General features: G+C 42.1%; 1 protein-coding gene across 1 annotated transcript; it reads right to left on the bottom strand.

The window, feature by feature from the left end:
• Positions 1-15,844: 15,844 nt before the first annotated feature.
• Positions 15,845-21,787, bottom strand: GPRIN2 (G protein regulated inducer of neurite outgrowth 2). The gene is made up of 2 exons (XM_058188810.1): positions 21,586-21,787; positions 15,845-18,377 (listed from the first exon to the last, which is right to left on the bottom strand). The coding sequence occupies exon 2, from the start codon at positions 18,361-18,363 to the stop codon at positions 16,663-16,665; it is 1,701 nt and encodes a 566-aa protein (XP_058044793.1). The 5' UTR covers positions 18,364-18,377; positions 21,586-21,787; the 3' UTR covers positions 15,845-16,662.
• Positions 21,788-26,097: the final 4,310 nt, after the last annotated feature.

Consider the following 26,097-nt stretch of genomic DNA (forward strand, 5'->3'; position numbering starts at 1 on the left):
CTGTTACTTTTTTCCCCTCGCTATTACAATAAAATAATACTTATTGCTGTTTTAAAAAAAAACTCAGTTTTTACAACCCTGTAATCCTATCATCATCATCATCATCATCATCATTAAATTGCAAAGGAGGGTCAAAAGCTCTAATAAAAGATATTTGATTTGAATTCAACTGTTGATGCCTCTATAGAACAGCGAAAACAGCTTTCATCCAGGCAGGAAATGCTAAGGGCTGCTTTCCCTGATGGTTCTGGGAGTCCTGCATTGCTTGTCTTTTTGCAAAACCTCCTCCTTGCAGGCCTTCTCATTAGAATAGAATAGAATTGAATTGAATTGAATTGAATTGAATTGAATTTATTGGCCAAGTGTGATTGGACACACAAGGAATTTGTCTTGGTGCATACACTCAGTGTACATAAAAGATACATTCGTCAAGAATCATAAGGTACAACACTTAATGATAGTCATAGAGAACAAATAAGCAATCAAATCATATTAGGAAGCAATCAATATAAATCATAAGGATACCAGCAACAAGGTTACAGTTATACAGTCATAAGTGGGAGGAGATTGGTGATGGGAACGATGAGAAGATTAATAGTAGTGCAGATTTAGTAAATAGTTTGACAGTGTTGAGGGAATTATTTGTTTAGCAGAGTGATGGCCTTTGGGGAAAAAACTGTTCTTGTGTCTAGTTGTTCTGGTGTGCAATGCTCTATAGCGTCGTTTTGAGGGTAGGAGTTGAAACAGTTTATGTCCAGGATGTGAGGGATCTGTAAATATCAATTATTTTTATTTATTTTATTTTTATTTTATTTATCAATTATTATTACAATCAGGAAATTAAATTAAAGCCATCCCAAGCCCTTCCATAGCAATGAATGGGATTCCTTGTAAACAGAATAGATCTTCACTTTGCCAGCCAATGAAGCTTAAAAGAGCCATCGGATGCTGCAACCACTGGACAACTCTGCAACTATTCTATTACAAACTGTTTTGTGTCTTATTTGGCAAGACATATCCTTTAACCTGAAGTGGATCTGTGCCTGGAGCACCTTTCCATATAAATTCACTCTCTCTTCATTGCACAGGTGTGTGAGTTCCATCCAGAATCCCAGGTGGTTTTTAAAAGTCAGTGTCTAGTTTTACATTTAATGCCACAGCTTCAGGGCTTTCTTTTGGTAGCCTCAGCTTTTTGCTTTATCAACAATATTCCAACTTGAATTCCTGGGGGCAGGAAGAACAACATATTACAAGACTTCCTCAAATCATGGGGAATAGAAATAAGCTACAAAGGAAGTAACAGGCAATAGAGAGAAAGCAGAGCTGCTTAACTCATTCTTTGTATCGGTCTGTTGGAAGAAATATCCATCTGGGTTCAGTTCCAAGTGGGGAAAAAGACACTGGAAACATGGAGACTGCTTGGAAAGATGGTTTAATGGTGGTCACATGTTCAAGGCATTGGGTGAAGAACCAGAGAGGAAAGGAGAAGAAGAGAAGAAGAGGGTCGAAGGCAGAAGGGATGCTGAGTGCCTGAGTTTATACTCTCTGTGGCGCCCCACCTTGGTGTTTCGTGTTCCTGCATAAGAAATGTACCCTGATTAGTTGTCAAACTCCCAGGTGGTCTAGGGGTCTTAGCTAACATTGTAGGTTGTCTCTCAAGCTTGCCTGAGCCTTTCCATGTGGTGAGTTTCTGTTGCTAGATGAGTTCTATTGTGTTGCAAATAATGGTCCATTGACAAAGGTGGGGGGATTGAGTGAGCTTGGATGAAGCCTTAATTGCCCATTGACAAAGATGGGGGGGAGTGAGTTTCTGTCTCTGACCCATTGACAAAGCTGGGGAGGAGGCAGGAAGCTGCTTTCTTTAAAACAGGTTTCTCCATTTCTTATCCAGGGAAATAATAATCTTCTGCCCTTTTTAATATTTTCTAAAATATTTCATTCTTCTAGGAGGGGGGGTGCTAAATTCCTACAGGTCTTTATGCAAAAACATAGCCCAACCTACTAGAAACATAAATGTAAAAAACAGACTGGAAATAAAAGTTAAAACAAGCAAAAAAAATAGTAAGAGAACACCTGTCTGATCTTGATGAATACAAATCACCAGGACCTGATGGGTTACATCCCAGAGTTCTAAAGGAACTGGCAGATGTCATCTCAGAATCATTTGCACCACATCTTTCAAAAATCCTGGAGCACCGGGGAGCCACCAGAGCTGAAAAGAGCTGATGTGGTTCCCATCTTCAAAAAAGGGGAAAAAAACAGACGCAGGAAACTACAGTCCAATCGGCCTAACATCAGGAAGATACTGGAAAAGGTAATAAAAAACCAGATCTGCCAACACCTAGAAATGAGTAAAATAATAACTTGCAGTCAGCACGGGTTTGTTAAAAACAGATCATGCCAAACCAATCTTATCTCATTCTTCAACACAGTGACTAAATTAGTAGACCAGCAAAATACTGTGGACATAATATACTTAGACTTCAGGAAGGCATTCAACAAAGTAGACCACAATCTACTTCTTGATAAGCTAGAAAAAAGTGGGATAGATAGCTTCACCACCAGATGAATTTGCAACTGGCTGACAAACCGTACTCAACAAGTAGTCCTTAATGGGTCTAAGTCTACATGGAGAGAAGTAAGTGGGGTGCCACAAGGTTCTGTTTTAGGCCCAATACTCTTCAATATCTTCATAAACGACTTAGATGAGGGAATAGAAGGGGAACTCACCAAATTTGCAGATGATACTAAACTGGCAGGAATAGCTAACACCCTAGAAGATAGGCTCAAGATCCAGATGGAACTTGACAGACTTGAACACTGGGCCCTATCTAACAAATGAAATTCAATGTAGAGAAAAGTTAAGTCTTACAGTTAGGTAAGGAAAACCAAAAGCACTGGGGGAAACCAGGCTTAACAGCAGTGACTGTGAGAGGGATCTTGGAGTCTTAGTGGACAGTCAGCTAAATATGAGCCAGCAGTGTGCAGCAGCGACAGCTAAAAAAGCCGATGCAATCCTAAATTGCATTAACAGAGGGATACAATCAAGATCAAGTGAGGTACTAATGCCACTCTAGTAAGCCCTAGTAAGACCACACCTAGGGTACTGCATCCAGTTTTGGTCACCACACTATAAAAAAGATGTTGAGACTCTAGAAAAAGTGCAGAGAAGAGCAACCAGGATGATTAGGGGACTGGAGAATAAAACACATGAAGAACGGTTACATGAACTGGGCATGGCTAGTCTAGTGAAGAGGAGGACCAGGGGAGACATGAAAGCCATCTTCCAATACTTGAAGGGCTGCCACAGAGAGGAGGGGGTGAAGCTGTTTTCCAAAGCACCTGAAGGCCAGAGAAGGAATAATGGATGGAAACTGACCAAGGAGAGATTCAACCTAGAAATGAGGAGGAACTTTCTGACAGTGAGAACAATCAACCAATGGAACAGTTTGCCTTCAGAAGTTGTGGGAGCTTCATCACTTGAGACTTTCAAGAAAAGCTTGGACTGCCATTTGTCAGAAATGGTGTACGGTCTCCTGCTTGAGCAGGGGGTTGGACTAGATGACCTATTAGGTTAATGAATGAGACTGTTCCCTCTGCTGACTGCTTTCTAAAGAATAGAATAGAATAGAATAGAATAGAATAGAATAGAATAGAATAGAATAGAATAGAATAGAATAGAATTCTTTATTGGCCAAGTGTGATTGGATACACAAGAGATTTGTCTTTGGTGCATATGCTCTCAATATATATAAAGAAAAATAAAATACATTGATCAAGAATCATAAGATACAACACCTAGTGAGAGTCATAGGTTACTAATAAGCAATCAAATTGTACTAGGAAACAAATAATGAAACTCCGATGCCTCGTTGGTAGAGGAGTTGAATACCTTCGCTCGCTACGAGCTCAAGAGACCTGACCCTATAGCCCCACCCCAGTCTGCCGGCCCTCCAACTCCCAGCCCCTCACCCTGCATGAACATCAAGTGAGAGCTGTATTGAAGGCTGTGAATTCCAGTACAGCTGCAGGTCCAAATAGGGTGCTGGGGATAGTGGTAAAAACCTGTGCTGACCAACAATCAGAGGTCCTAATAAGGATTTTTAACATCTCCCTGCAAATGGCCAGTGTTCCATCATGTATGAAAGCCACCACTATTATTCCAGTCCCCCCCTGCCCAAAAAAAATAGCAATAAACACCATGAATGACTACAGACCCATTGCATTAACCTCTGTAGTGATGAAGTGCTTCGAGAGACTGGCTCTTCAAAACCTCAGGTCATCAAACCTTCCATCAAACTTCGACCAATATCAGTTTGCCTACAGAAGAAATAGGCAATGCCATTGCTACTTTCCTACATTCTGTAGCAAGTCATCTAGAGAAACCTGGGAACTATATCAGAATGCTTTCATAGGCTACAGCTCGGCTTTCAGCACCATTCTCACTGAAAAGTTGAGTGACTTGAATCTCTCCTCTCTCACCTGTGGTTGGATTAAAGACTTTCTGATGGACCGGCCACAAACAGTGAGGACTGGATCTTTCACATCCTCCTCCCCCCTGAAGCTCAGCACTGGCTCTCCTCAGGGCTGTGTGCTCATTCCCTACCTGTACTTGTTGTACGCATACGACTGCATATCTTCTGATCCATCTAATATGATAATAAAGTTTGCAGATGATACCACTGTACTGGGTCTTATTACAGGAGGAGACAAATTAGCATACAGGGAAGAAGTCCAGAAGTTATCCACATGGTGCCCAGTAAACAACTTACATCTAAACACCAGCAAGACAAAAGAGATAGTGCTAGACTTCTGGAAGCAGAGGGAGGAACCTGCCCCACTCTACCTCAAGGGGGGCTGTGTGGAGAGGGTCTCCTTTCAAATTCCTGGGAGTCCACCTTAGCCAAGATCTCAGCTGGAAAAATAATATGTTCCAGATGCTCAGGAAAGTTCAACAGAGACTCCATTTCCTTAGGGTCAATTTAATTTGTCTCACGAGAGTTAATACAATTTAAAGTTATGCTACTAAAGTCAGTTTTCAGGAGAGGTCTGTGGTGGAGAATTGATGGGAAGGGTCTGGATATAAAAGAAAAGAGAAATAATGCTTGTTTTCCTGCTACCAAAGCCTTGTAGCTTTTGTGACCCAGGCCAAGTAGGTAGTAGGAAACTCAGTCAGTGAAAAAACAACAAACTTTATTCAAACAGCTGAGAATTACGCCATTCTCAGCCTAGTTCAACTAAATTAAAGCAAATTCCTCCAACCAAATTCCTCAGTCCTATCACAAACCTTGGTCCAATTAGGCAAACTGCCAAAGACCTTTCTTGGAAACGTTCAAGAGTCACTGATACAAAAATAAATGCAAGAAGACGAAGCTACCAACATTGTTTTCTGGCAAAGCCCAAATGCCTTTGCTGGTCTGTTTTAAGCCTTATGGGAGGGGCCAATCATCTCTTGGCCCTACTCCCGAGTTGTCCTCTGCTTGAGCTGCTCTTGCCTTCTGACAGCTCTTCTCATGCGTGCATTAGGAACAGGCTTCTCCTGTTCCTCTGCTGACTGCTTTCTAAAGAATAGAATAGAATAGAATAGAATAGAATAGAATAGAATAGAATAGAATAGAATAGAATAGAATAGAATAGAATAGAATAGAATTCTTTATTGGCCAAGTGTGATTGGATACACAAGAGATTTGTCTTTGGTGCATATGCTCTCAATATATATAAAGAAAAATAAAATACATTGATCAAGAATCATAAGATACAACACCTAGTGAGAGTCATAGGTTACTAATAAGCAATCAAATTGTACTAGGAAACAAATAATGAAACTCCGATGCCTCGTTGGTAGAGGAGTTGAATACCTTCGCTCGCTACGAGCTCAAGAGACCTGACCCTATAGCCCCACCCCAGTCTGCCGGCCCTCCAACTCCCAGCCCCTCACCCTGCATGAACATCAAGTGAGAGCTGTATTGAAGGCTGTGAATTCCAGTACAGCTGCAGGTCCAAATAGGGTGCTGGGGATAGTGGTAAAAACCTGTGCTGACCAACAATCAGAGGTCCTAATAAGGATTTTTAACATCTCCCTGCAAATGGCCAGTGTTCCATCATGTATGAAAGCCACCACTATTATTCCAGTCCCCCCCTGCCCAAAAAAAATAGCAATAAACACCATGAATGACTACAGACCCATTGCATTAACCTCTGTAGTGATGAAGTGCTTCGAGACTGGCTCTTCAAAACCTCAGGACATCAAACCTTCCATCAAACTTCGACCAATATCAGTTTGCCTACAGAAGAAATAGGCAATGCCATTGCTACTTTCCTACATTCTGTAGCAAGTCATCTAGAGAAACCTGGGAACTATATCAGAATGCTTTCATAGGCTACAGCTCGGCTTTCAGCACCATTCTCACTGAAAAGTTGAGTGACTTGAATCTCTCCTCTCTCACCTGTGATTGGATTAAAGACTTTCTGATGCACCGGCCACAAACAGTGAGGACTGGATCTTTCACATCCTCCTCCCCCCTGAAGCTCAGCACTGGCTCTCCTCAGGGCTGTGTGCTCATTCCCTACCTGTACTTGTTGTACGCATACGACTGCATATCTTCTGATCCATCTAATATGATAATAAAGTTTGCAGATGATACCACTGTACTGGGTCTTATTACAGGAGGAGACAAATTAGCATACAGGAAGAAGTCCAGAAGTTATGCTACTAAAGTCAGTTTTCAGGAGAGGTCTGTGGTGGAGAATTGATGGGAAGGGTCTGGATATAAAAGAAAAGAGAAATAATGCTTGTTTTCCTGCTACCAAAGCCTTGTAGCTTTTGTGACCCAGGCCAAGTAGGTAGTAGGAAACTCAGTCAGTGAAAAAACAACAAACTTTATTCAAACAGCTGAGAATTACGCCATTCTCAGCCTAGTTCAACTAAATTAAAGCAAATTCCTCCAACCAAATTCCTCAGTCCTATCACAAACCTTGGTCCAATTAGGCAAACTGCCAAAGACCTTTCTTGGAAACGTTCAAGAGTCACTGATACAAAAATAAATGCAAGAAGACGAAGCTACCAACATTGTTTTCTGGCAAAGCCCAAATGCCTTTGCTGGTCTGTTTTAAGCCTTATGGGAGGGGCCAATCATCTCTTGGCCCTACTCCCGAGTTGTCCTCTGCTTGAGCTGCTCTTGCCTTCTGACAGCTCTTCTCATGCGTGCATTAGGAACAGGCTTCTCCTGTTCCTCTGCTGACTGCTTTCTAAAGAATAGAATAGAATAGAATAGAATAGAATAGAATAGAATAGAATTCTTTATTGGCCAAGTGTGATTGGATACACAAGAGATTTGTCTTTGGTGCATATGCTCTCAATATATATAAAAGAAAATAAAATACATTGATCAAGAATCATAAGATACAACACCTAGTGAGAGTCATAGGTTACTAATAAGCAATCAAATTGTACTAGGAAACAAATAATGAAACTCCGATGCCTCGTTGGTAGAGGAGTTGAATACTAACCTCTACGAGCTCAAGAGACCTGACCCTATAGCCCCACCCCAGTCTGCCGGCCCTCCAACTCCCAGCCCCTCACCCTGCATGAACATCAAGTGAGAGCTGTATTGAAGGCTGTGAATTCCAGTACAGCTGCAGGTCCAAATAGGGTGCTGGGGATAGTGGTAAAAACCTGTGCTGACCAACAATCAGAGGTCCTAATAAGGATTTTTAACATCTCCCTGCAAATGGCCAGTGTTCCATCATGTATGAAAGCCACCACTATTATTCCAGTCCCCCCCTGCCCAAAAAAAATAGCAATAAACACCATGAATGACTACAGACCCATTGCATTAACCTCTGTAGTGATGAAGTGCTTCGAGAGACTGGCTCTTCAAAACCTCAGGTCATCAAACCTTCCATCAAACTTCGACCAATATCAGTTTGCCTACAGAAGAAATAGGCAATGCCATTGCTACTTTCCTACATTCTGTAGCAAGTCATCTAGAGAAACCTGGGAACTATATCAGAATGCTTTCATAGGCTACAGCTCGGCTTTCAGCACCATTCTCACTGAAAAGTTGAGTGACTTGAATCTCTCCTCTCTCACCTGTGATTGGATTAAAGACTTTCTGATGGACCGGCCACAAACAGTGAGGACTGGATCTTTCACATCCTCCTCCCCCCTGAAGCTCAGCACTGGCTCTCCTCAGGGCTGTGTGCTCATTCCCTACCTGTACTTGTTGTACGCATACGACTGCATATCTTCTGATCCATCTAATATGATAATAAAGTTTGCAGATGATACCACTGTACTGGGTCTTATTACAGGAGGAGACAAATTAGCATACAGGGAAGAAGTCCAGAAGTTATCCACATGGTGCCCAGTAAACAACTTACATCTAAACACCAGCAAGACAAAAGAGATAGTGCTAGACTTCTGGAAGCAGAGGGAGGAACCTGCCCCACTCTACCTCAAGGGGGGCTGTGTGGAGAGGGTCTCCTTTCAAATTCCTGGGAGTCCACCTTAGCCAAGATCTCAGCTGGAAAAATAATATGTTCCAGATGCTCAGGAAAGTTCAACAGAGACTCCATTTCCTTAGGGTCAATTTAATTTGTCTCACGAGTTAATACAATTTAAAGTTATGCTACTAAAGTCAGTTTTCAGGAGAGGTCTGTGGTGGAGAATTGATGGGAAGGGTCTGGATATAAAAGAAAAGAGAAATAATGCTTGTTTTCCTGCTACCAAAGCCTTGTAGCTTTTGTGACCCAGGCCAAGTAGGTAGTAGGAAACTCAGTCAGTGAAAAAACAACAAACTTTATTCAAACAGCTGAGAATTACGCCATTCTCAGCCTAGTTCAACTAAATTAAAGCAAATTCCTCCAACCAAATTCCTCAGTCCTATCACAAACCTTGGTCCAATTAGGCAAACTGCCAAAGACCTTTCTTGGAAACGTTCAAGAGTCACTGATACAAAAATAAATGCAAGAAGACGAAGCTACCAACATTGTTTTCTGGCAAAGCCCAAATGCCTTTGCTGGTCTGTTTTAAGCCTTATGGGAGGGGCCAATCATCTCTTGGCCCTACTCCCGAGTTGTCCTCTCTGCTTGAGCTGCTCTTGCCTTCTGACAGCTCTTCTCATGCGTGCATTAGGAACAGGCTTCTCCTGTTCCTCTGCCTCACTACTATCAGCCTCTGGAGGCTGCACCTCACTCCCCGATGGCTCTGGCCCCACCTCAGCCTCATCGCTGTCCGACTCTGTTGCCAGCTCTGCAGGCTGCTGGCGGACTACAACAGTAGCAAAGTATCACAAATATGTGTTTGGTGTGTGTTGCAGTTTTGCAATTCATTCCAGGTACAGTTTCATCTGGCATACATCTCCCTAATCAATGATCCATCCTGATTTGCAGAACTATCTAAGTAATTTTAGGGGAAATATGCAAACACACAAATGCGCAATGAGTGAGATTATGGAAGCAGTTACAAGGGAAAATGGAACAGATTATGAAGGAGGACAGCTTAAGCAGCAACATGAAGGCTTCAAATTCTCCCTGGAAGAATTGGAGAATGGAAGTGAACCCATTTTTTTTCCAATTAAAATCTTTTAATCCAAAATGTAGTGAAATTGTGTAACACATGATCTCCCAGCCATGTAACAGGGCAGTATTTCTGAACTTTGGCAATTTTAAGATGCATGGACTTCAAATCGCAAAGTTCCTTAACCTAGGAGAAAGACTTGACGTCATGAAAATCCAAGTAGGATTGGACTAGGTTGACATTTGGATAGGACCCCACCAGGAAATCCCTGGGCTCTAGGCTATATGTGGAAGGGCCGGTGAATAGCGCAGGCTGGTAAAGCCTGTTATTAAGAACACAAAGCCTGCAATTACTGCAGGTTCAAGCCCGGCCCAAGGTTGACTCAGCCTTCCATCCTTTATAAGGTAGGTAAAATGAGGACCCAGATTGTTGGGGGGGGCAATAAGTTGACTTTGTAAAATATACAAATAGAATGAGACTATTGCCTTATACACTGTATCCCGCCCTGAGTCTTCGGAGAAGGGCGGGGTATAAATGTAAACAAAAAAAAAAAGGGGGGGAATAAAATAAAATAAATCCCTAAATAATCCAACCACTATTAAATCGCTAAAAATTTAACCTTTTCCTAATTGAAGTCTCAGAAAAGACCATTTGATACTAAGTCTCAGATAAGCCTCTACTCTTGATCCACAAACAGCTTATAATAGGAAGTTAAAAGGCCCGCTTTTTACATATTGAATGATTCTTTACACGGGTTAGCATGTTGTGTGAATGGGAGAGCTGTAATTCAGCCTCATTCTATGGTCTTATTTTCATGTATTTAATTTGGGAACCCACAGAACAAGTCTTGGGTAACTCCACAGCTATGTTACACTGCAAACATCACTTGTTCTTAATTTATGTATGCCTCCTGTGGGAATTTTGCTTTTGCAGATTAAAACAAGTCCCTGCAATATTAAATAATATTTAATAATATTTCAGGGGCTGTGGACACTAGGTGGCAGGGAAGAGCTTGCCCATGGTGGGCAAGAAGGAGCTTGGGCAGGCGCTTTCAACTGAGAGCCATTAAATCCATGTTTTTTACAGCATCAGGTGGATTAGCTTGCTAAACAATCAGCCTCCAAACTGATCTGAAATTCATCCCGGGCAGTTTTTGCTCTTCTTCTTTCTTGTCTCTGATCAAAGCCAAAGCATCGTTACCTTTCTTCTCTTTCATCCATCCGTGCCAATTTATTTTCCCCAATGTTACTTAAGATGACGCAGGCTCCGTGATCCATTGAGAATCCGATCAGCAGGAAAGTGACATCTGCCTGGGTCAGATAGTCAATGGGATTAGTGCATCGGAGAGCACTGAAATGGGGGCTTAGGACTCTGCAATTTTCTTGGGAGTTGATCCTTGGAGTGATTTTGGAAAATTTTCCTCTTCAGCGTTGATGAGCAATCTACAGGAAGTCCTCGAGTTACAAACACAATTGAGCCCAACATTTCTTTCTTTTTTTTTTTAGAAAAAAAAATGAGCCCAACATTTCTCTCTTTTTTTTTAGAAAAAAAAAATTGAGCCCAACATTTCTGTTGCTAAGTGAGACTTGTGTTTTGCCCCATTTTACGACATTTCCTGCCACAGTGGTTAAATGGATCATTGCAGCTGTTCAGTGAGTGACACAGTTGTTAAGTGAAATTTGACTTTGCTTGTCAGAAGGTCGCAAAAGGGTGTTGCAAGAAATATCCATCTGGTTCAGTTCCAAATGGGGAGAAAGACACTGGAAACATGGAGGCTAATTGGAAAGATGGTTTATTGATGAACAGGACCACGTGGATTTGAGGTCCTGGGCGGCTGACCACATGGAGTGGAGAGTGAGGGTTATTTATACCTTCTCTTGTGCCTTGCAATTCAGCTTCCTGTTCTTGTACAAGAAATGTATTCTATTGGTTATTGTAGGGGTCATTGCTAACTTTGTAGGCTGTCTGAGTCCCAGGCTCAGTTGAAGCTTGCTGGGTAATGCAATGAAGGGGCTTGTTGTGCCATGTGGTGAGCTCTGCTAGATGGTAGAGGGCTAATCCTATAATGTCCTGAGGGGATCGTGTCTTAACCCCATCGCCCTGGAGCTGAAGGTCTTTTGTTTCGTAGATAGGCTGGCCCAGTCCTGCTGGGGCTATTAAGAAAGGTGGAGGCTGCTTCCCAAGAACATGTTTCTCCTTTAGGGAAATATAATATTTTGCCTTTTTTAATATTTCCCAAAATATTTCATTCTTCTAGGAGAGGGGTGCATGCTAACTTTCCAAAAGAGGATCCCACGATACTGCAACCGTCATAAATCTGGGCCAGTTGCCGAGTACCTGAATGATGATGTGACCCTGGGGATGCTGCAACAGTCACAAGGGGGAAAAACAGGGGTGAAATGCTCCCGGTTCAGACTGGCTCGCGCGATCTGGTAGCGATGGGAGCAGGTAGTTCAGAGAACCGGTAGCAAAAATCCCTGCCCCCTCCCCCTCTGCCCACACCTCGCTGTTCCTCTTCTCTGTCCCTGAAGCTCTCGGTGGTGATATAGCTGCAAACGGCCTTAAATGACTGCCGGCGGCACTTCAAAGGGCCGCACTACAGCTGATCAGCGCTGTAGGCAGCTAGTAGACCAGTGCCTCTATTTTTAAAGAAGGTAGACTGGTGCCTCCCAAGTTTTGTATACTTTATTATTTTTATTATTTATTATTATTGACCATGCCCATTCAGTCACCTGACCACCAAGCCACACATACCAATTAAGCCACGCCCACAGAACCGGTAGGGAAAATTTTTAAATTTCACCCCTGGTGAAAAACAGTCCTAAGTCACTCTTTTCAGTGCCATTGTGATTTCAAACGGTTACTAAATGAACTGTTGTAAGTTGAGGATTACCTGTATAGATCTCCAAATCAGGCTGATATTAAGGACAATTTAATGCCAAGCACAGCCCACGGCTCTTCCATTGGGGAACTGGTAAGACACGGATGCTCAGACTTTTAAACTTTACTCCAGAGATTCTCCATCATCCAAGTCATGGTTGTCCCAAAGGTTCTTTTTTCAAACGGCAACCGGACTTTCTTGGTGTTTTCTTTGAAAACAAACCGAAGAAGCTTTCTGGAGGAGAAGTGAAATTTCTTCAAAAACATTTCATTTCTCCTCCAGAAAGCTTCTTTCTTTGAAACACCAAGAAAGTCAGTTTGTCTTTTGGGGAAAAAAAGTACCTTTGGATCTCCATGCCAAAGAAAACCTAATTTTTCATCAATATAGATTGAAGCTGAACGAGGCAGATAAGGACAATTACAAGAAAAAGAAATGGACTAAAAGCAAGCGAGGCAGTTCAAGATGAAGGGCTTGAAACTCGGGGGAATAACTCTGTGGGCCCCCACCTCTTTCCTTCAGCCCCGAAGCCTGTCTTTATTTTGCTTAATGGCCAGTCCAGAGCTGGGGCAAACCATCAATGCAGGCTTTTGGCCAAACCTTTTGTTCCCAACCCCAGTTGGATTTTACTCCAAAAGGTCACAGTCCCTGATAATGTGCAGTGGCTTTGTTCCTACCACAGAATCTGACCAGCCATCCCCGCTCTGAGTCAGTTAAGTCACCTTTGTGTTGCTGCAGCACACAATGTAGTTGTGTGTCAGCTGTTTCTTCAGCAGCAACATTGGAAGCTGTAATTTATTTTCTTCCTCCCTCCCTCCTTTCTTCCTTCCTTCAACTCTTCCTCCCCTCCTTCATCTCATCCCTTCCTTCCTCTCCTCTTTCTTCCTCACATCCCTTCCTCCTTTCCTTCCTTCCTGCCTCTCTTTCCTTCCTTCCTTCCTCTCTTTCCTTCCTCTCTTTCCTTCCTTCCTTCCTTCCTTCCTTCCTTCCCTCCTTCATTCATTCATTCATTCCAAGTCAAAAGGACTTGCAAAGATGGAGCTTTGAATGAGGAGGGCTATGTTGACCCCAAATCAAAAAGAGTTAGGAAGCCTCTGTTCAGACTAACCCATTCTACTAAAAAAAAAAAAAAGCATGAACTGCAGCTCTGACAAGAGGCTACCAAACTCATCTTGAGAGATGGGGTAGAACCTCCCTCAAAGAGATGGTTAAGGAAGGGATCACCAGTCTCTCAGTGATCTCTAGTTTAGCAGCAGATCTGATGTGGAGATGTTTTCTTCTCCACATCCATTTAAAAGCCAGTTGATAACTACTCAGCCCGATTCTGTTCGTATTGTCGAGTCTCAAAATTGTGCCTGGGTCAGCCATGCACATTAAGGGAGTGGGTGACTTACCCCCCTGGTCTCATTCTCTCCTGCCACACATAGAAGTCCCACCCATCGTCCTGTTGGAGAAAGTGAAATGATTGCTTGGGTTCAACAATGCAGACTTGGCTCTTTTCTGATCACGAGACTCCAGAGTAGTTATCTACAGCTCAGTGTTTCTCAACCTTGGCAATTGGAAGGTGTATGGACTTCAACTCCCAGAATTCCCCAAGCCAGCATTTCTGGAAGTTGAGGTCCATACATCTCCAATTCTGAGAGTTGAAGTTCACACATCTTCAAGTGGCCAAGCTTGAGAAGCACTGTTCTAGCCCTTGTATGGACCTCTTACCCAATGCCTGCAGGGCAAGATCTCTCTCTTGGACTACAGAGGCATCTGCCTCACGTCCTAATGATCGTAGCCATCATCGTATCTGTCAGTTTTGGAAGGCAATTTTCTTTTTGCTTCTTAACTGCCACATATTTTAGCTGGGGAAGTTGGGAGGGGTTGGAGCGGTAGAAAGTTAGTCATAACAACCTTCCATATTCAAGAACTTTTGCCTGTGTCTGATGTAGACTGCCTGAAGATTGTATCCAATTGAGTGTGAAGAGTTGATTGGACAATGTGATGAATTTGTGGGTGTGGAGCAGGGCTGTGAACTCTCAACTGGATGTGGAAAACCTGGAAGCTTTCAGATTCGGGTTTTCCCAGCTGTGCCAACATGACATCTCTAATAAATTGGAACTTTGAGGAACCTCAAGCCTCAGAGCTTTATTTCGTTGGGGGTGTTCCTTGGACCCCTGACAGTATCATCATGCCCATGATGCCGGGTGCCCAATGATATCATGGTGCATGTGATACTACCTGTCCCTCCTATAAACACCCAAAGGGGAACATCCCTTGAAGATAACCCATTGCAATACATAATGGAAAAAGCATCTGTTTCACTGACTTGATCTTAATCTGCAAGAGATTGAATGCACCGTCTGTTTGTCCTTCCTCAACAATTGCAGCCTGCTTTGTAGATGTCAATTCAACAGGATAATTACATTTTATGCCAGGAAGCAGAAGTAGCTCTATCACAGAACAGGGGGAGGTTAACTTAAGGTTCATTGTAAAGTAGTCATTCAGGTCTCTGCTAACTCTATTTGTTCTTTACTTAACCGTGTTGCTAAGCAATGCTATCCTCAAGAGTGTTGGTCCCTGTGGACCAAAGAAGTTCCAAGGAACGTTCTTTCAAAATATCATGTCTACAAAACCACACAGGGACTTCAGCTTCTTCAGCCTAGAAGAAAAAAGACATTTATAACATGGATCCTCTTAATTCCATAGACACAGAGAAGAGGGGGGGGGGTCGACCTATGGCAGGACAAGAAGCAATGGATATGAAGGAAAAATTTCCTGACAATTAGAACAATTAATCAGTGGAACAGCTTGCCTCCAGAAGTTGTGGGTGTTCCATCACTGGAGGCTTTTAAGGAGAGAATGGACAGCCATTGGTCCGCAATGGTGTAGAGTCTCCAGCTTGAGTAGGGGGTTGGACTAGAAGACCTCCAAGGTTCCTTCCAACTCTGTTATTCTGCATTAGTCTGTAAGAAGTGTTCCTCTGCCTATTTAATACGTTGTTGACATGTTATTTGCATTGGTATGAAAAGTATAAAATGGCATTCACTCTAGTATTTCAGTGATACAAATAACATTGAGACAGAACAAAATCTAGGCCACAATTAATGTAGAAATATACACAGATCAACAGCAGGAGGAGATTCTAATAACCAAAGAGAGGAGGTTGTGATATACCAAGCAGTTGTCAGTCATTTGCTTAATTAATAAAAGAGGTCTTAGGTTTAGTTTTCCCCAAAGATCAAACACAAAAGGAAACTACACAGTTTTTGATTCAGGGAAGGAGGAATAATGTCATATTCCTGCTTTTTTAGAGCAGAATTCCCTGCTACTCAAGATGACAAGGTGCAGATAGAAAAAGAGAAGGCAATAATAACCTTCTGGTCTGCTTCTGGAGGTAAAAAAAATATTTTTTTTTGCTGTATAATCACATTTAGAACCCAAGTTCACACGGACACGCACCAAAAAACATGATACAATAAGAAGTATGTGAAGATTCAGACTACTAATCCAGACGGAAGAAGGGTGATTCAGTCTTTCCAGAAAACCAAAAATGAAGGAAGCTACCCCAGTAGGTGGTAGGAGCAAAAATCCTTACAAAGCTGAGGAAAAGTGTGCGTAAGTGGAATGCTCTTCCCCATCAAATGCAACAAGATTATTCCACAAATAAAATTTTTGTCCTCTCTGCAGGGTGAAATGAAGAGTTTGCTTTCTCTGTGGTTCCTAAGGCTCCTAGGCTGTCCTTTGAGAAAGCATCTCCATAGCATATCTGATGGGGAGAGGAGATTCCTGTGATGGCCAGCTCTGCTCCAAGGGGACATCCTGGGTTGCACAGGAGAAACAGGGGGCCTCCGTGGGCCTCCAGGCAAAGGGACCCCCGGGGGGGGGGACATGGACCTCATGGTGCAGCAACTTGAAATAGGAGAAGCCAAGAAGGACAGTCATGTGGCCTTTCCTTCCCTGCCCGTGTTGCAGGAGGAATATCAGCCCATTCAGGATCTCGAGAGAGCATGACGAGGCTGGCCACCAGCGGGCCCCATCCCACCTCTCCCCACTTTTTTAGAGAACGGAGAAGGAACAGGCAGAGTAGGTGGGGGGTTGCCTCAAGAGAGGCTGCAGAGAAGGAGGTGGCAATGGTTTCTTCCCCCTCTTTCTTTGGAGGCCTGTCCTGTACAAACAGGGCTGTGAAGGTCCCAGGGCATCAAGTGAGGGTACCCTTGACCTCCTTGAAGAATCAATATTTGTTGGCAGTTTGGGAACAATGGTCTTTGGGTGGAGTTCACTCCACCGCCATGTTGGACCGTGCACAGCAGGCTGGGTTTCTCAGACAGTGCATTACCATGCCAAAGGAGAGTCGCTTCTCTTCTTTGGCCGGCTGTCTCCCGGTGGCCTTTGCGCAGAGCTCCTCAGGTTCCATTTGGAATTGTTCTATCTGGATCTCCAGGTGCTTCTGGATGGCCAGTCCAAGCACCTCGGGATCAACCGCTGCCCCATAGACTTCCCAGGTCATGCCTTCATCGTCCCACCTGACGTCTTGCACGGGAGACTTCTCGCCCTCAGCTTCTGGCTTCAGGTTTACCTCTGGGAAGACATGAGGCTGGCCTTCTGCCAGAACGGATGGGCTGGTTGCCACGGATTTGCATTCCTTCCCTGCGAATGTTTGCACTTCTGCGTCTCTGTAGTCCAGCGGAGACTGGAATTCCTGGGTGAGATCATTCCTAGAGGTCATGGTCCAGGTGTCTTTGGTCTTTATGACTGTCTGAGCCCGGTCTTGGTGACTGTTCCATACCACATACACGGTCTTCATTTCCTCCTGATTCTTGCTTGCTCGTCCATAAGACTGAGGAGGCAGCACCCGCTCCCCATGGGCCCCACAGCATCCCAGGATGTGGTTCGTTTCCAGACTTGACCCATTCACAGAGGAGACTTTAGTAGCAAGCGAAGATGAACAACCCTCAGGGCTGGCATGTTCTTCGCCCAGTTCATTAACTGGGTATACCGGTCTCTGGGTAAACTGGAGAGAAGGTATTGGGAAAGAATGGCAGTAGGCAGGAATGGTGCCTTCATCCTTCGCAGAAGACATGTGGCTTCTGCTGCAGGGCGGAGGGATACCATTAGGAATGGTCACCATTCCAGGTGGGCAGGTGCCACTTGAAAAGCTGCCGTGTCCTATTCCACTGTGGGCATGCATTGTCCTATTGGAGAAAGTGGCAGGGCTTGAAGCAAGAAAATTTGCATGATATGCTGTGGAGTCTGTAAAAATAGCAACGTTGTGTGATGTAGAACCTTGATGAAAGACATTAGCAGGTACAATGTTGTGGTCTCTTGACAAACTTGGAACCTGCATCCTATGGCTTTGCAAATCTGGGCTGTTTTCCCGAGGGTCTGCTCCATATCTCAGTCCTGCAATCATCAGTCTGTCCCCCAAAGCAAAGTTACTACTGTGTGAACATACCGCCGGGGATGTGGCACTTGATTCTATGTGGAAGGTGGGACTCGGTTGCTTGCAGCTACAGGTGAGGTCGGAGAGGCTTCTCCGGACTGCAACTCCCGGACCTTCCATTGTCCAATGATGTTGGAGGTTGGGACCAGAGGCTGGAGTTAACTTCTCAACAGGACCTCTCTGGAGGTATGTTCTAGGATACATCATCCCTTCTTCAGATGTTGGGGACTGGTCAACATTGAAGAAGCAGCTGCTGTTTCTGATGGGACGTTGCATATTGTCTTGTGGAGGGAAGCTGCTAAGAATTCTTCCAGCAGGGGTCCCCTTCTCCTGTGCTTGGCAAACAGAACCACTGAGGCTTTTGGGGAGGTCCCATCTGTGGCTCTGGCTTTCTTCAAAACTTCCCTGCCTGATGCCTTCTAGGTTTGTGGAGCTCTTTGGAAGAGAGTGGCAGCTGACACTCAGATTATTCGGGTAGAGACAGTTCAAGGTTTCCCCCAGGGAGCAGTTGTGGAGTTGATGGTCTTTGTTTGCCATGATCAGTGGCAGCACTAGAAGAGGAAAAGACAAGATTAGTGGGCAACTCAGATGCTGGAGAGTTTGGTTCGAGTTGGGCAATGGATTCCTCTCCTTGGCATTGCACAACTTCGAACACCTGAGCTATGGTTTTCAGAGCACGAGGTATTTGAAGAGCATTTAAACCAATGGCGCTTTCAAAGCAGTGTTTACTGTGCTCTTTCCTGCAGCTGGGGTCTCCTGGGCTTTCTTTGTTTGGAGAGCTCAAATACACATCTAGGTTTCTGAAGACTAAAGACAAAACACTGTTAAAACTGTAGGTCTAGATGAAGGTCTATAAAAGAGGAGAAGAGCTTCTCAAAAGACCTTCCTGGTTAGAGAGGGTCTTGTGTTAGTACACCGAAGATAGATATAGATATAGATAGATAGATTAGATAGATAGATAGATAGATAGATAGATAGATAGATAGATAGATAGATAGATAGATAGATAGATAGATAGATAGATAGATAGATTAGAGAGAGAGAGAAATAGATAGATAGATAGATAGATAGATAGATAGATAGATAGATAGATAGATAGATAGATAGATAGATGGATGGATGGATGGATGGATGGATGGATGGATGGATGGATGGATGGATGGATGGATGGATGGATGGATGAGAGAAATGGCAGACAGACAGATGATAGAATGATTGGTGGTCAAATATAGGTTTTTCTTAGCCTCCTTAGTCCTAAGGGGGGAAATGGAGAAAGCAAAGCAATGATAATATGTGCCCCAAAGGTGCTTTTCTTGGATGAAAAATGAAACATTTTCAAGGAAAACCCCAAGAAAGTCCAGTTGCTTTTGGAAAAAGCACCTTTGGGACAACCATGACCTGAGTGATTGTGAATCCCCATAGACAATAGCAACAACTGCAACAAACAAATGAAACAAAGGAACTAGAACACCATGGCAGAGACTTAATGTTTCATGTGCTTGCTCTCTGCTCTCCAAGCTGTTGCTAGAAGAACAGCAGGACAAATTTAAAAGCTGGCTAACCAGCATGGCGATCCCTTAAGGAGTACATTACAGGAAACACTGGAGAGCAGGGAGACTGTGCATTTAAACACTTGGAGTGTTTTGTCTTTCTACCAGCTTCCAACAAGTGCAGAGTTTATGGTTGAGTAATTGAGCCTTCCTTCCTTCCTTCCTTCCTTCCTTCCTTCCTCCCCTCCCGTCCCCTCCCGTCCCTTTCCTCCATCCCCTGACCTACCTCCCTTCCTCTCTCTCTCTCTCCCTTCCTTGACCTCCCTCCCTTCCTTTCTTCCTACCCTCCCTCCCTCCACTTACTTATGGTGCTTACTTACTTACATACATACTTACTTACTTATTTACTTATTCTATGTATAGTCTGAGCAGCAATACATTCCATTAAGTTCTTAAAGTTGAACAACTACATTTATCTGCCTTGAGTGCAATTCAGCACAGCTATTAATTGTTGGAGAGTCCTCTTTTAAATCCAGCCTTTTTAATCTCTTCTGGAAACTAATTACCACAAAAAAAGTCCTGGAATTAAAAAGAAAAAGAAAGAAAGAAACAGAACCGCACACATAAAAATGAAAAGATCCCTTTAAAAATATGGCTGTTAGTCCCTTCTGCCTCTTTTATCTTGACAGTGTTTCTGAAAATTTGCACACACACACACACACAAAATGCCAGCAAGTCCCAGGCACAATATTCCCCGATATTCTCTTATTGTCTCAAGACATCAGATAAAGACAGTCAACTTGGTCTCCATGCAAAGAAAGATGCCATTCCTGAATATGCCTGCTGTTTGATTCTATAAGTTGTTGCTTATATCTTTAATTTTTGACAGGTTCTAGAAAACCCCAAGTTCTGCATTGCATAAAAGAGACACAAAATTCAGTGGAGCAACTTCCTGTGTTTTGTTTTTCAAAAATCTCCCTTATATGTTGTTAAAACCTGTCACATTACCTAGCATTTAAAATCATTGTGTACTCCCTTCCTTTTTTTATTTAATTCTGCACAAATGGCATGATATTTCATTTATCTCAGATCTGAGCTTTTCCTTTTCTGCAGGAGTAATCCTATGATTTGTAACTGCAGCAACCACTATAACATTATTATAATCCCTTTTTGCACATTATTTTATCTATTCAGGCAGATATGTTCCATCTGCAGATTCATATTTAATGCCACCACTGAACAGGCCCAGTTAAAAGCAAAGGAGTACAAACTCTGACCAAAAAGGATACATTTGTCAATATTTTTTCCTGGTGAAGAAAGAAATGACCTCACACGTGTCAGTCAATAGATCTGTCTAATTTTCTGATGTTTCAAATCTGCCAGAATTGTTTAATTTGACCAACTTTAAATTAATCATCTCTTGTGTACATCCATAAAAATGTTTTTACCCGCTAGGGTTGTAATCTCAGCTAAGAAATAACCCACCTCTCATTTCTATGGATAGAACTAAGGATTAATAGAAAGCAGAAGTAGCTGGCTTTCATTCAGATAATTACAGAACTGAGTTACACTGCAGAATATCATAGTCAATAGATCAGCCACTGAGAGGATGTAATAGGCAATGAAAGAGCAATGAAATTAATTTTCTTCCTCCTTCTATTTCAGTGGAGAACAAGAATCTCCTGTCTACATCTCCCTAAACTTTGAAGCAGGGACTGGAAACTCAAAAACTGAGACAAGATGTAGAAACTTCAGGGCCAGTTTCTAGAAGTCACCAACTCAAATCTTAGAACCTGTTTTCTATCATAATCTGGACCAAGTGGAGAGCAGAGCAAACATGACAAGTATACCTTCACTTTCCCTTCAAACAACCATCAAGTTATTTTTCTATCCCATCAGTTAGAAGGACTGGACGAGTGTATACAATAAAGCCTGAATAAACGCTTTCTTAAAAATCCTCCAGGAGAAGTGGGGAGGGGGGAATTAACAGGAAAAGGAAGCATGCTTTCAGAATGACTGATTTGAGTGTATTTCTTAGCTACTGATTGGGTTTCTTTTGGAGCAATTCTCTTTCTTTCTCTAGAATAAAACTGGATAATTGCTCCAGTTATTTTATCAGGCTTCCTGTCTCTACCCCTCCTTGTTCTGCCGCTGTTGCTTTTCTAATCTTATAGATTCCGCCTTGTTGTTTGCCCAAAAACCAGCTTCTAACATAAGGTTTCTGTCAAGGGTAAGGGGAGAATGAAAGATATTCTGCAAAGATACTTACCTTCCTTCCAAGCTCTGAGATTTCACATCCAGATCTGAGAAGGAGTTTTCTAAAAGATGCTCAGGAGTCAGAGAGAAAACCCAAACAGCCTCGGGAGATTTTTCAACTTCCCGTGGGATTTTTTCTTCGGTGAATGAATCTGAGGAAGGCAACCAAACAAAATCAGAGAAGAGGACATGGTCCTCTCCTTGTCAGTGATAGGGAAGACCCCATACCCTCTCTTAATGCTTCTCTACCCCACCCCCACCCACCCCACCGCACCAGACAGTGAGGGAACAAAATGGAGACTGGCCACGAGGGACGGAGATAATCCTATGTGTTTCATCAGATTAGAGCAAGAAGGGGAGGAGAGAGGGAGAAAAGAGAAAGGAGGATGTTGAAAGCTGTGGAGATAAAGCCGTGAATGCAGTCAGACCACCAATTTGGGGCAACGTGAAAGGGACAGCAGATGCCAAGCAGCCAAACAGTTTTGGAATAAAGAAGACTCTCCAGTTGGGTGTGGGAGAGTTTGGGGCTCTCCACACTGAGGAGCTGTTCCAAAGTGGAGTTGAAGGAGCTGCCTGCTGATCAGACAATGCTGGGACCACAGGGATCTTTGCCCCTGTCTTGTAATTCCCTGCAGACACGGAACACAAAGGGACAACCACACTTTCAAACAGGAAGGTCCTGAATTGGTATCCTTGTGAATGGAGATGAGACTGGACCTCCCTGTCCCAGTCTCCCTAGCCCAGTAGGACCTTACCATGACAACAAGGGCTGACCTAGTAACCATGCGAAGGATAAAAAGGAGGAATGCCACGATGGCCACCTTAGCTACACCTCCTGTTTTAATTTTAATTTTTTTTTTAAAAAATCAGAAGGCAGGAAGAACAACTTGATCTTCCAGGTCTTCCAATGATGTTCCCACGGTTGCTGTAATGCAGGCCATCTACCTGCTGATCCCTTTTATTCTCTTTCTTTCCACTTTTCTCAGCATTGCAGTGTAGGAAGAAAAATCCAGGTCCAGTTCCAAGCCAGGAGAAAGGCACTGGAAATAAAATGGAGACTGGCTACTTAGGAAAGAAGCTCCATTTATTGATGAGCAGAACCAGCAACAGTCTGTCATTCTGGGACAGCTGACAAATTGGTTGAATGAGTGAATGGATCTTTATATATATATCTCTCTCAAACAAACAAACAGTACACTTTTTCTGAATAGAGTATTGACCGAGTCAAAATTTACAGCTTATAACATAAGTACTTCCCAAATATAATTTATATATTTCAATTTCTGCCATAATATTCTCCCCCCCTTTTTATTTCTCATCTCTACTTAATATTTAATTTATAATCAATATTACCATCCACCCTAACCTTCAATCTTAATCTTATTTCATTTCATTATCTGATTTCTCCATTTATCACATATTTCTCAAAATCACCACATTTGTAAATTATCATCAATTTGTTTCCGCTTACTTCCTTTTTTCTATTGAAACCCTTTAATTTAAACATAGTTATTTTCATCCTTAGTTTCTATTTTTTTAATTATAGCTTTATATTTCACATTTATCTCTTAATGTTAATTATTTTCTATTTATCATTTCTTATTTCCCTATTAATCATTTTACCATTTTACCAAAAACAATATATTTCTTCCGGGGTTTTTTTCACACCACGTTTTTCAGATACAAACTTTATCTTAATCTCTTAATCATCTTCTCAGGTAGTCTTCACCTGTGAATCATCTTCACAGGTACTACCATCACAGGTAGTACCTGTGAGAGGGATCTTGGAGTCCTAGTGGACAACCATTTAGATATGAGCCATCCGTGTGCAGCAGCTGCCAAAAAAGCCAACACTGTTCTGGGCTGCAAAAACAGAGGGATAGAATCAAGATCACGTGAAGTGTTAATACCACTTTATAATGCCTTGGTAAGGCCACACTTAGAATATTGCATTCAGTTTTGGTCACCACGATGTAAAAAAGATGTTGAGACTCTAGAAAGAGTGCAGAGAAGAGCAACAAAGATGATGAGGGGACTGGAGGCTAAAACATATGAAGAACGGTTGCAGGAACTGGGTATGTCTAGTTTAATGAAAAGAAGGACTAGGGGAGACAGGATAGCAGTGTTCCAATATCTCAGGGGTGGCCACAAAGAAGAGGGAGTCAAACTATTCTCCAAAGCATCTGAGGGTAGAACAAGAAGCAATGGGTGGAAACTAATCAAGGAGAGAAGCAACTTAGAACTAAGGAGAAATTTCCTGACAGTTAGAACAATCAATAAGTGGAACAACTTGCCTGCAGAAGTTGTGAATGCTCCAACACTGGAAATTTTTAAGAAAATGTTGGATAACCATCTGTCTGAGATGGTATAGGGTTTCCTGCTTGGGCAGGGGTTTGGACTAGAAGGCCTCCAAGGTCTCTTCCAACTCTGTTGTTGTTGTTGTTGTTGTTGTTATTAATTTCTATTAATATCTTATTCAATTTCAATTTCATTTGAAGTTCCATATCTTAACCCCTTCTAAATGCATAATAAGATCATATTAACCCTTCTACCATTCTTTTTGTATTTCACAATTTATATCATAATTCAATTTTTACAATACTGATATTAATACAATTCATTAGATTCTATAAGTATATAGCATATTTCCTTTCCTCCTTTCCCTTTTTTCTCCATTCTACCATTTGTATTTACTCAATGTATTTCATATTACAATCACAAATATTATTAATAATACAGTTCTCTTATAACTATAGGTACATATCATATTACCCTTCCTCCTTTCCATTAATTACTCCTTTTAACCATTTTCTCTTGGTCCATCCAGCAATCCACCACTTAAAATTTTCCTCCCTTTATCACATTCTCTCATTTTCTTTTTTTTCTTTTTTTTATACTTATTATGTCTTTTCTTTTGTATCCTTCTTTTGACTTTTAAATCCTTTACTCATCTAGTTTGCCCTAAATTCCCATCTGATCTATTCCCCTTTTCTCCTCTCACTTTTCTTATTTCCCCCGTTGATCGCAGTGTAATCATTAAACTTTTTTGTGCCTGATCCTTTCCTCTTTTCTTTTCTCTTTGGCTTTGTCCTATCCTCTTTATTTTTGCCACTGTTAATTCCAGTGTAATCATTAAAAATATTTTCCTCTAGCTTTTCCCCCTTTCCTTTTCTTCCCTTAGTTTGCTTCTTTTTTGTAGGTTGTTTCCTCCTATCCCTTCTCTTTTTTCACTGTTACTCCCTATGTAATCATTTAATTTTTCATCATCAATGTCTTTAACTTCAGTGCTGTTTTCTTGCTTTTCATTCTTAGCCTCTTTATCCAATTGAATATGTTCTGACACAATTTCTCATTTTCTGTTAAGATTACACACATCATTTTAACCATCTCAATTAGTTCCTGCCACATTTTGACGTTCTGGTTTGTTTTTAACTCCAATTTACAGTTTTGTTATTTGCTACCAGCTTTGGTTGTTGAGATCGAACAGCTTAAAAGAAAACAAATCCTCCGTCAAACTTCTCACGACTCTTGTATCTCAAGGTCACTGTAATTTTTTTCAGATTTCAAATTGTTCATTGTAATGCTTTTTTTCTGCCAGCAGATGTCTCTCTCCAATCCACAAGTTTCAAATCAACAAAGTCGCAAAATATCCAATTTGTGTATTAAATCTCCTTATCAAATGTTTTTCAAGTTTCTTCTTTCTCTTCTTAATTTTATGTATCCCAAATTCCAGTTTAAAATCCAATTTCAAATCCAATTGAAAAATTTCCTTTACAAGGCTTTTCTATTTTGAATTTTTCTTTGTTCTTCCTTCAAAGTTCAAAACTTTTAAGATTATGTACAATCTTGTTCAGAAACTATTTTCTTTTGGGTTTATTTTTCTTATAATAATTTTAATATCTCCAAATCCAATTTCCAATCCAAATATCAAGCTCCGTTCTGGGCTTTAGTGCTTTAACGTCCATTTTGTTCCCCTCCCTTCATTAACATTCCCCAATGCCAATTAGCTGCTATTTCCTCACCAGGACTTCTTTTGAAAATTTTTAAAATATTTCTTTTTTACCTGTGAGTTGGCCACTCACCAGGTACCAATACTCAGTCCAAAACACCAAACCTACACAAATCTTATTCTGGTTGCCCCAACGTCATAACAATCATAATGGCCACCACCCCTGGCGCCGGATCTAAGAGTTTCCTCCGACCTCTGAGGAACTTGCCTGTACCTTTTGGTCATCCGAGGTGCCTCTCCTTCTTCATCATCCCTACAAGATGGATCCGGTCTGAAGACCCCCCCTGACAGCAGTTTGTCTGGCTGGATTTTCACAAGCTCATCGGAGCCTGCTATTTTCCAGCCAGTCTCGCCGTGACACTTCCGGTTGTCTCTCCAAGTGAAAGGATCTTTATAGGTTTCTGTGGCTTTGAAGTTTGAACTGTTCTGGGGATTGTGGGATGAAGGAGCTTTTGTGTCTCTTGCTATTTCAATGGTGGTGGGCTAATCCTATCATGCCAGGGGTGAAATGCTCCC

The sequence above is a fragment of the Ahaetulla prasina genome, chromosome 6, assembly GCF_028640845.1.
Source record: "Ahaetulla prasina isolate Xishuangbanna chromosome 6, ASM2864084v1, whole genome shotgun sequence".
NCBI classification, from domain to species: Eukaryota; Metazoa; Chordata; class Lepidosauria; order Squamata; family Colubridae; genus Ahaetulla; species Ahaetulla prasina.